Raw genomic sequence first — 10566 nt, 5'->3', positions numbered from 1 at the left:
GGGAAAGCGCAGGGTACAAATGTAACAAAAATAAAATAGCTACTATTGGAGATTCTACATGGAATGTTGCTATTCCACTAGCAACATTCCATGTAGAAGGCTGCGCAGGCTTCTGTTTCTGTGAGTCTGACGTCCTGCACGTATGTGCAGGACGTCAGACTCACAGAAGCAGAAGCCTGCGCGGCCACATTGGTGATCTGCAAGGGCCGACTTCTACATGGAATGTTGCTAGTGGAATAGCAACATTCCATGTAGAATCTCAAATAGTAGCACCAGTAGCAACAGTGGAGGAGTGGCCTAGTGGTTAGGGTGGTGGACTTTGGTCCTGGGGAACTGAGGAACTGAGGAACTGAGTTCGATTCCCACTTCAGGCATAGGCAGCTCCTTGTGACTCTGGGCAAGTCACTTAACCCTCCATTGCCCCAAGTAAGCTGCATTGAGCCTGCCATGAGTGGGAAAGTGTGGGGTACAAATGTAACAAAAATAAAATAGATACTATTGGAGATTCTACATGGAATGTTGCTACTATTGGAGATTCTACATGGAATGTTGCTATTCCACTAGCAACATTCCATGTAGAAGCCTGCGCGGCCACATTGGTGATCTGCAAGGGCCGACTTCTACATGGAATGTTGCTAGTGGAATAGCAACATTCCATGTAGAATCTCAAATAGTAGCACCAGTAGCAACAGTGGAGGAGTGGCCTAGTGGTTAGGGTGGTGGACTTTGGTCCTGGGGAACTGAGGAACTGAGTTCGATTCCCACTTCAGGCACAGGCAGCTCCTTGTGACTCTGGGCAAGTCACTTAACCCTCCATTGCCCCATGTAAGCAGCATTGAGCCTGCCATGAGTGGGAAAGCGCAGGGAAAAAAGCAATTAAAAAAAACCCTTTTGTCCTCCACCTTTCAAGGCACTGCCTATCCAACTGGAACAGCTTTTGCCTTTTTTGCAGATGGATAGTCCGTTATTTCTAATAATCTTTCACTATTGTTTTTCAATAGCGTTTGCTATTGTGTGCACCAGTGTGGTCGCAGTCTCCGCCTACTGCCAGCAAGCTCCGCCTACTGGCTTCATAGGGGCTAAATCCAGGCGGTTAGATTATACGGCCTTTTAATACGGGTTGAAGCCAGTAGGCGGAGTCACAAGCGCAGGACGAGTCACACTCGGGCTCTTGGGAAAAAGGCAACGTCCCCTTTAAGAGCTGCCGAACGTTTACTGACGGACAGAAAGGACTAGCCAATGGGTTTGGACGCCAGTCGGCGCTGCAGCCAATCCGCTGAGGGCTTGAGCGGAATTGTTGTGCAATAGTCCCTCCGTCCTGGCCGCGGCGGCTGGTGGTGACGTCAGAATCGTAATGGCGAGTTACCCGTACGGACAGGTACTGGAAGGAGCGGGAGCGGGTTCTCTGGGTTCCGGAGTCGGTTCCCCCGCTAGCCAGCTCTGGGCCGGGCGGGTTTGGGCCGCGCTCGGGAAAGACCAAATATACGGAAAGAGCAGTAACGGCACCACGTGACAAAGAGAGCGAGACGCACCCGAGTCCTCACCCCATTCCCGTCCCCCTCCCCCACTCCTGCCTGCAGAGTGGCTGATTCCACCCCTCCCCCCCTTATCCTTTGGGCTTCCTGTGGGTTATCTTTAGGTTTATTATTATCAGGGCTTTTTTTGAGGGGGTACTCGGGGGTACTGAGTACCGGCAGGGCTTTTTTGAGGGGGTACTTGGGTGTACTGAGTACTGGCACCTTTTCCAGTGTCTGCTAAAATTGACCCATGGACCCCAAGCTCACGCTCTACACACCAATTCTGCCTTGCCATAGATTCTGTGACTGGTTGCAGGGGGGCCTGGCTATTGTGGGGTGGGTCACTCAGTGATCACCCCAACCCTGAAGGGTGGCCTGGCATTTGAGTACCAGCTCCTTTTTTGCTAGTAAAAATGTACTGATAAATATTATCATTTTGTTTTTTTTGTTACATTTGTACCCCGCGCTTTCCCACTCATGGCAGGCTCAAATTTATTTACTACCCTTTTGAAGGAATTTAACATTTGACCTTTTTTAGGAGACCGTGACCTCCTCCTGGACGTCTTCAATGGCCTCCAGGTTTTTACATGTTTAGGAGAATTTATTTTTTATTTATTTTATTGCATTTGTATCCCACATTATCCCACCTACTTGCAGGCTCAATGTGGCTTACATAGTTTTGTTAACATTGTCATTGCAAGGTGACATATACACATATCCACTGTGCAGTAGGAATGGATCCTCAGAAGCTTAGCCGAAATTGGGTGGCGGAGCAGGTGGGGGACGAGAGGTTGGTGGTTGGGAGGCGAGGATAGTGCTGGGCAGACTTATACAGTCTGTGCCCGGAAAAGGACAGGTACAAATCAAGGTAAGATACACAAAAAGTGGCACATATGAGTTTATCTTGTTGGGCAGACTAGATGGATCATGCAGGTCTTTTTCTGCCGTCATCTACTATGTTACTATTTAATGTTGCAAAAACAAAAAAGGAGGTGAAAACCCTCACGAAACCGTGGGATATAAAACAAAAAGTGAGGAGACATAGAAAGATGTTGATCCACAAGCAGCCAGTTGAAAGAAAATATTTCACTGTCTGCCTGTATTAATATCATGGAAGCCTGGGTTAAGTGCCCTTATAGCAGTGTGCTACTGAGGAAAATGTTTTGTTCATAATTTATTAATTCGCCCAACTAATAAGGGAAAATTAAAGAGAAGTAGCATTTGCAATTTCCAGTCAGCAGAAAAGGAATCCTCTTAAAATATGTTGTGCTTTCCTTTGTTTACATGGTGCTTATGTGGTTGGATCTCCCTTGTTTTGTACTTTCTCTCCAGGGTTACCCTGGGTCAGGAGGACAAGCTCCAGGAGCTCCACCAGGCGGTTACTATGGTGGACCAGCACCTGGAGGACCTTATGGACCGTCATCTGCAGCAGGAGCCTATGGGCATTCTACATCAGGGGGCTTGCCATCAGTTGCTCCTGGCGGACCATATAGCGGGTCAGCACCTGGAGGGCCATATGGAGGGCCATCCACTAATCCATATGGTGCAGCTCAGCCAGGACCTTATGGGCAAGGACCTGCAGCTCAGCCAGGACCTTATGGACAAGGACCTGCAACAGGTGAGTGGATAAGCGTAGAGTGGACTAGCCTTTGTGTACAAGTCCATGCTGAAGATAGGGTGGAAAAAACTCTTGAACTTGCTAAGGGGGGGTGGCCTGAAATGTTGGGCTGAAAATACTTGATCCAGCCTGTTTTTGGTTTCTTCATTCATAGTATGAGCTGCAGGTTTTTTTTTACTCGTTTTCTAATGGTCACTATGGGGAAACATCTCATCCTGCTTGGGATTGTACATCACCCAGCAAGTCGTACTCTGCTAGTCTCCTGTTTGAAGGCTGCCTTTCGGTTTTGAGCTTATGCTCGTGTTGTGTGTGTTTTCAGTGTGACCATGGTTCATTGTTGTGGCTGACATATTAACAGACCTGTTTGTATCTCAGTGTTTGTCACAAAACAGTTAATGTCTGGCATCGTCATGTGGTCAAGTGTTTAGCAGGGACACATTGTTTATTCTAAGTCTGTACTTAATCCCAGACATGTTTCAGTAATTTCTGTTGTCTGATATTGTGTGATTGCTCTAGCTAGTATGGATCGGAATTGTAACATTTTGTTGTACCATAGAATTTGTAAACTGCTTGAAATTATCGGACAGAATGAAATTATCGATTTGTTATGATGTCTGGACTTTTCTTTCATACAGGTGCCATCCACAAGGTGTGGACCCGGAAGCTTTCTCCTGGTTTCAGACAGTAGATTCGGATCGCAGTGGCTACATCTCCTTAAAGGAACTCAGGCAGGCTCTAGTCAACTCCAACTGGTCTGCATTCAACGAGGAGACCTGTCTAATGATGATGAGTGAGTACGGCTTCATCCTGAAGGATGTCTCTCCAAATGGCTTAGCTTCTGTATAACTAGCCGTTGAGCCCGTAAAAACAGGCTAGTATAGGAAAGGGGGGGGGTTGAAAGCCCCTTCCCGTTGCCGCTACAAGGCTCGCCCCCCCCCCCCCCCGAGTCGCTGCCACCCCTCCATCCGGCCCGGGCCCTTGCTGCGCTATTGAAACAGCGAGGGAATGCAGCACACAGCTCTGCTGAGCTGCCGTCGGCCTTCCTTCTTCTTCTCTGCCTGTGTCCCGCCCTCGTGTGATGTAACGTCGTCGAGGTCGGGACACAGGCAGAGAAGAAGGAGGGACGGCAGCTCAGCAGGGCTGTGTGCTGCATTCCCTCGCTGTTTCAATAGCGGAGCGAGGGCCCGGCCGGGTGGGGGGAGCGTTAGCGACGGCGGTTTCATCCAATGCACAGTAGAGACCCTCTCTGTTCCGCCCCCATCATAACATATTGACGCGGGGGCGGGTCAGAGAGGGTCTCTACTGCGCATTAGCGAGTGAGTACGACACTCGCCATTTATATGTTTGATAATTGTAATGAGTAGAGCAAAGATGTTAAATGTTTGTAACTGCTATTACAATCGTAGCTTATTTAGTTCCTGGAGGACAAAAAAAAACCCAACTGACTGTAAAGAGAAGCGCCTGAGAGAGATGTCCAAACAGAGAGAGACTTTTACAGGGTGAATCTCTCAGATATCGATTCTAAAAAAAGACCCTTCTTGTTCACAACTCAAACCTCAGATTTTATTTCTTTTATATTTTTTTAGTTCTTTTATTAATAATCCATATAAACAATTATCCTCTGTTTAAATTCCAGCATTAAATAAGGTTCAAAGCTTTTCTTGTGAAAACATTATGGGCTTGATATTTGAGGTTTCTGTCAGGTTATTCCCGGGTTTTCAGTAGCACATAACCGGATGGAGCTGCCACTGTCTGAGTGTCGGCTGGTCGGAGTTAGAGCCAGGAGTTACTGGGGCACCACTGATAACCGGTTAAGAGAGCCAAAAGATTGTTCTAAGTTAACCCAGTATATGTATCCTAATTCTACCTCCGTAACCTGGTGGAATTCAGTCTGCCTATCCTGCCACTGCCTGACCAGAGAACTGGGAAAATACGAGGGCCATTCAAGAGGCTTTGGGTGGGGAAAACATGCTAGTGAACATTAACATTCCTCCTTCTATCCAGTGGACTTGGCAGAGATGTTTGCTCTGTCTGGAAGCCTGTGCAGCCTGCTAACATTGGGAGCAGATAGCTACAACTGTTATGAGTCTTGCACCCCAACTAGATGCAAATACAAACCTAATTTATCCAGCTCAAATGCATTAGGTTTTCAGTCTTTACAGATTTATATATAGTAGGGCTGCATTTCGAGTAAAATTTGTAATCACAATCAAGTGCATGATTAAAATTTTGATCTCGCAATTAATTGGCCAGCAATCCATTGGGGGGAGCACAGGGAAGGACTGAGGGGCATGCATTTCCTCCTCCCCCCCCCCCCCCAATTAGATGTCATACCTTTGCTGGCAGCCCTGCCAGTCAAAGAAATCTCAGAGCAGCCCCCCTTCCTTCTTGTGCTGCCTCAGGGGCAAGGAATTCAGCGTGGTACCTCCAGCCCCCCGATGCCGGCACTCCCTGAACATTCACAGTTCTTGCATAAACTGAGCATGCATGGGGAGTGCAAGCTCCTGAGGCAGTACGAGGAGGAAGAGGGTGACTCAGGCAGAAGAATTCTTCGGCTGGCGGGGCTTCAGCTACCCCACCAGCCATTGAATAGGTACTGTACCTTTGGAGGGGGCCTAAGTCTCCGCTCCTGTGGCCGTGCCACTGATTAAATGCCCAACTCTCTGTCCCTTCCTCTCCTGTCATGTACCCCCGGGATCCATTCTCTCAAAACCCGCGCCCCCCCCCCCCCCCCCCCCCCGTCCAACATTTTTCTCTTTTGCTTCCTTCCCTCTACCCTCTCCAATCTAGGTCCATTATCTATCTCTCCCTCACTCTCTTCTCCCTCCATCCTTCTGTCCCTTAATTTGTTTTATCTCACTATTTCTCCCCCAGGGTGCACAGTCCACTCTCCCTCATCTTTGTCTTGCCCACAGTCCTCTCTCCCCCAGGTACCCTGTTTCTTTCTTTCTCTCTCTCTCTCCTTTCCCCCTCTCAAGACCACCCCAGGTTCTCCCTCCCTACCTGCAGTTGGCCTTCCCTCTGATGTGCGTCAGAAGGGGGTGGGACGTGTCTGGGGGGGGGGGGGGAGGCACGCCGCAGGCAGCTTTTAGCACTGTGTCTATGACTGCAGAGCTGAGGATTTTACTGAAAATGGAGGGGGGGGGGGGGGATGCCAGACCATGTGTGTGCGGCTGTGCAGGGTAGAAGACAAATCAGTAATTGCGATTTAATTTTTAAAATCTTTATTCGTGATTAGCACGTTAATTGCACCATTAACCACGATTAACATGCGGCCCTAATATATAGCAGGACTTAAGAGGTTTACATCACGTTGAACTCTTCAATCTACAATGCTCTGCTCAGTATGTGAGAAGGTAAATATGGCAAGAATTAGAGAGACCCAAGTGCTCTGTAGTCACCCAGGCAGCTCACACCGTTCTCTCTATTATAGTGAACCAGATTGGTGTGTTTTGCCTTCCGGATGTTCTTTTGTCACTGCTATAAATTTAAGAATAGATTCCAACTGCGACTGGCATCTTGTTTAATGCAGTGTTTCTCAGTAAAACAGTATTGGAGATCGCCCTGAGTTTAGCCTTTCAAATCTGGCCCAGAACTCTGTATTTGTCCCTTTTCCTGCAGACATGTTTGACAAATCAAAGAGCGGAAGGATAGATCTCTTTGGGTTCTCGGCCCTGTGGAGATTCATCCAGCAGTGGAGGACTCTTTTCCAGCAGTACGACAGGGACCGCTCAGGCTCTATAAATGCTGCTGAACTTCATCAAGGTGAGGAGCTGGGGGCAGTGCAGAAGGACACTTTAAAACCCTTTAACTCCATTTTGGCTTGGCTTTATCCAGGGCAACTGAACTTAAAAATCTTGGGCCTGGTATTCAAAGCTTTGAGAATTATGCTGTAAAGGTGGCTTTTTTTTTTTTAATTTAGTAGAGCTGAGGCCTAAATTTATCATCAGAATTTCACTAAACTCCTAAATTTAGGAGCATAAATAAGAGGATGGCAACAGGGATGGATTTAGGGTGTGGAAAAGAAGTTAGGAGCTTAGCATTGATTTTCAGAACTAGGCTCAAACATCTAAGCAAATGAACTGCAGGCTAAATTTATAAGCATAATTTTTAAGCTCCTAAGTTAAGATGAATTTTCAGCCAAAAAAGTTGTGCTTCTAAAATAGAACATAAATTTAGGAGTTCAGCATTTTCTGAACATCCTTCATCCAGTTTCCTCTGTCAGGACAGGGATCTGGCACCATCCTTAGTTGTCCTGGGATCTTTCTCTAATTTATTTCCCCTTTATTTTCAGCAGGGGGCAGTGCACCAGGGCTGATTCTGCAACCCTATGATAATCAGCCCTAAATCTGACTACTTTATGTCACAGCTCACTCTGTGACACTCCCCAGGGGAGTGAGCTGGGAATCAGTACCAGGTTCATGATGAGAACTCCTATAGCCAGTGGGCTAGTTCTTTTCATCTGGTTTCATTCCGATTTCTGCCATCGATAATAAAGCCTTAGTGACACTGGGCTCCTGCTTGTAATGTGCCCTTCACATTCCAAATGTTTAGATTCCCTTTTTCTTTTCCTTTCCTATTGCAAAAGTAGCTTGTTGGGTTCAGCTGAAATCACAGGGAAGTCATGAAGTATTTTGGAAGCTCCCCTGTTGCTGGCGGACGTGGTGCTTTTTAGAAGCTGCCCTTCCCCTGTATCGCCGTCTGACCGTCCCTAATGTTTAATGACTATTAATGCAGGTAATGAAAATTGTCATAATTTGTAGCACAGACAGAAGCAAAGCAGCACTAAGATTATTTGCAAACAACCTAGACCCTTGAAAGTCACCATTAAAAGGCTGGTGACGTGTTCTGCTGCCAGGGGAACTGCAAAAGGTGTGTTAAGAACAGGTGAGGGGTGCTGAGCACTTCGTTTCTGTGTGCCTCCCACGTAAATCTGGGCTTGGTTTTTAAATGTTGTATACACAGCCAGACCCTCTGTTTTTTTTTTTTTTGCCAACCTTAGATACGATTTCTGCATATCTGCCTCCGTAGGTTCATTCTGAATTAACGTCCAGAATATTTACATGTTTGTCACTGTTCGTCGTTGACGTATTTTTGGTGCCATAAGCTGAGATTCGCTCATTTCTTTCTTCCAGCACTGTCCCAGATGGGCTACAGCCTGAGCCCCCAGTTGGTGCAGACTCTGATGGCACGTTCTTGCCGAAATATGGCCAACACTGGTGTGCAGCTGGACCGCTTCATCCAGATTTGCACACAGCTGCAGAGTATGACGGAGGCGTTCCGGGAGAAAGATGCCGCTATGTCGGGCAGTGTTCGCCTAAGCTATGAGGATTTCCTAATAATGACCACATCTCGCCTGCTATGATAATCTCTTGCCAAGAAGCAGTAAGGCCACAGAAGACCCTGAATCTTGTAAGGGCAGACCAGTGATTTGTTTTTTTTTTTTTGTTTTGTTTTTCTTTCCCTTTGATCAGTATGTCCTTCAGCTGGGACCAGTTCATTGAAGAGGAGAAGATTTGTGCTTGACTTCAGTGGTAAGATGGGAGGGAGGAGCAGCTCGTTGAGTCCATCAACTCACGTCAGCTGTTCGACTTTGATATCATGCCCTTTGCTTTTTAAAGGTTAGAAGCTGTATGTGATGGTCCATCTTAACTTTATCCACCTATGATACCCGATCTTTTATCAGCCAGAAAGCTGCTCAGAAAAGACTACGCACTGTTGTGTCAGAGGCCTTGCAACCACTGTGAACGACTGCTGATGACAGCAAAGCCAAAATCTCTGGAAGAACGGCCTCAGCTCAGGCTGGGGGATTTGGGGTTACTTTGGGTCGGACCATTTAAAAAAAAAGATTTTCTCCGCTCACCCCTCATCCAAGTGCTCTTAGTTGGGTCATTAGTCTATCTCCATCCTCACTAGCATACAGACACCCTACCTTAGTCACTTGCCTCACCAAAGCAAGAAATCCAGAACAATATTGAGCAGTTGAAATGTACGAAGGACTGCAGGTTTTCTGGGCTGTGCTGCTGTCCGGTTACCCTTATCCTTGTTTTGAAACAAGAAGTCTAGTGAAAGCTTTGGCAGTTTACCCTGTTTCCCAGCGCTTCACTCCTTTCTGTTTCAGCATTTGGAGAGGGAGCCCAGCCTTCCTCCTTTTCTCTCTCGGAGAGCAGAGACTTCCCTTTGCAGCAGATTAAGGTTCCGTTAAGACTTGAGCACTTTACAGAACACCTGCTTCTAAAGGCCAAGTTCAATGTTCCCTTCTACGTTTTTTTTTTTAAATTTAAGTATGCAGCTACTGTTCCTGGTTGGGGGGGGGGGGGGGGACACATTCCTAAGCACCAAGTGCCTGGTGAACTGAAATTTATGAAAGTTGTCGAAGCTCCTGTCCCCTTTCTTTCTTGTGAGTGGAAGCAGTGATGAACCTGGTGCGCTGGTTGACAGAGTCACACCCTCTCTGCTGTCATTACACTGCAGTGGGCTGTGACACACCATCCCCCAGGCCCATAGGAGATATTTGTTGAGCAGTGTCTGCCAAATTGCGCTGGTTGCCAGATTCCGTCGTCACAACCCTCTCTGCAGTGGGCTGTGACACACCATCCCCCAGGCCCATAGGAGATATTTGTTGAGCAGTGTCTGCCAAATTGCGCTGGTTGCCAGATTCCGTCGTCACAACCCTCTCTGCAGTGGGCTGTGACACACCATCCCCCAGGCCCATAGGAGATATTTGTGTGGTAAAATCCACTACTGAACATGTACAAAGCCAGGACCAACTGTGGTGTCCCTGCCTCCAGAAGAGCAGGTGTCTGCCAAATTTTCCAAGGCCAGCATCTGTATCCTGGTTTTTATAGTCTTAACACAGGCCAGTACTGGGAGTTACTAATCCTGGTCATTAATTGCTGTCATACTTCTAAAGTTTTCACCTTGCTGGGCTTGTAAATATTAAATGTGGCAATATTGTAATAAAATATCTGGAAATCAGTATGACTTTTTTTTTTTTAATGATGAAGCACACGAGGAGGATTTTACACTGCAGTCCCTTTGGTACCCCTCCCTTCCCTAACCCTCTCCCTTTTTTTATGCACACAAACTGGCCTGAAATCTAGGTTCAGGTTTTGTCCAAAAATGCCAGTGCATTTTTAGTTGAAACCGAAAAGTCACCCCTCCACCCCTCTTCCCAAGCCACCCGACCATCTGAAGGCCCTTTCCGAGCCTACCTTAAGAACTTATGGTGGTCTAGTGGTTCCTTTGGGAACAGGAGCGAAGCCCACTCGTTCGTGCCTGGTGCCGTTCTTCCTTCAAGGACTGCCATAGGAGATCCCAAAAGCCATACTGAGATTGGAATGAGCAGAAACGGGGGTCATCGGAAAGGCACCATTTGGGCCACACAGGCTGCCTCTTTCTAACCGCCTACTTGATCTGTGGTGTGCTGGC

General features: G+C 47.3%; 1 protein-coding gene across 1 annotated transcript; it reads left to right on the top strand.

Moving 5' to 3' along the window:
- The first annotated feature begins 1305 nt into the window (after positions 1 to 1305).
- Positions 1306 to 10116, top strand: LOC115479523 (peflin-like). The gene is made up of 5 exons (XM_030217475.1): positions 1306 to 1378; positions 2850 to 3139; positions 3771 to 3925; positions 6757 to 6900; positions 8271 to 10116. The coding sequence occupies exons 1-5, from the start codon at positions 1355 to 1357 to the stop codon at positions 8498 to 8500; spliced, it is 843 nt and encodes a 280-aa protein (XP_030073335.1). The 5' UTR covers positions 1306 to 1354; the 3' UTR covers positions 8501 to 10116.
- Positions 10117 to 10566: the final 450 nt, after the last annotated feature.

This window comes from Microcaecilia unicolor, chromosome 11, assembly GCF_901765095.1.
Source record: "Microcaecilia unicolor chromosome 11, aMicUni1.1, whole genome shotgun sequence".
In the NCBI taxonomy this organism is placed as follows: Eukaryota; Metazoa; Chordata; class Amphibia; order Gymnophiona; family Siphonopidae; genus Microcaecilia; species Microcaecilia unicolor.
This window is presented reverse-complemented; position numbering and strand designations above follow the sequence as displayed.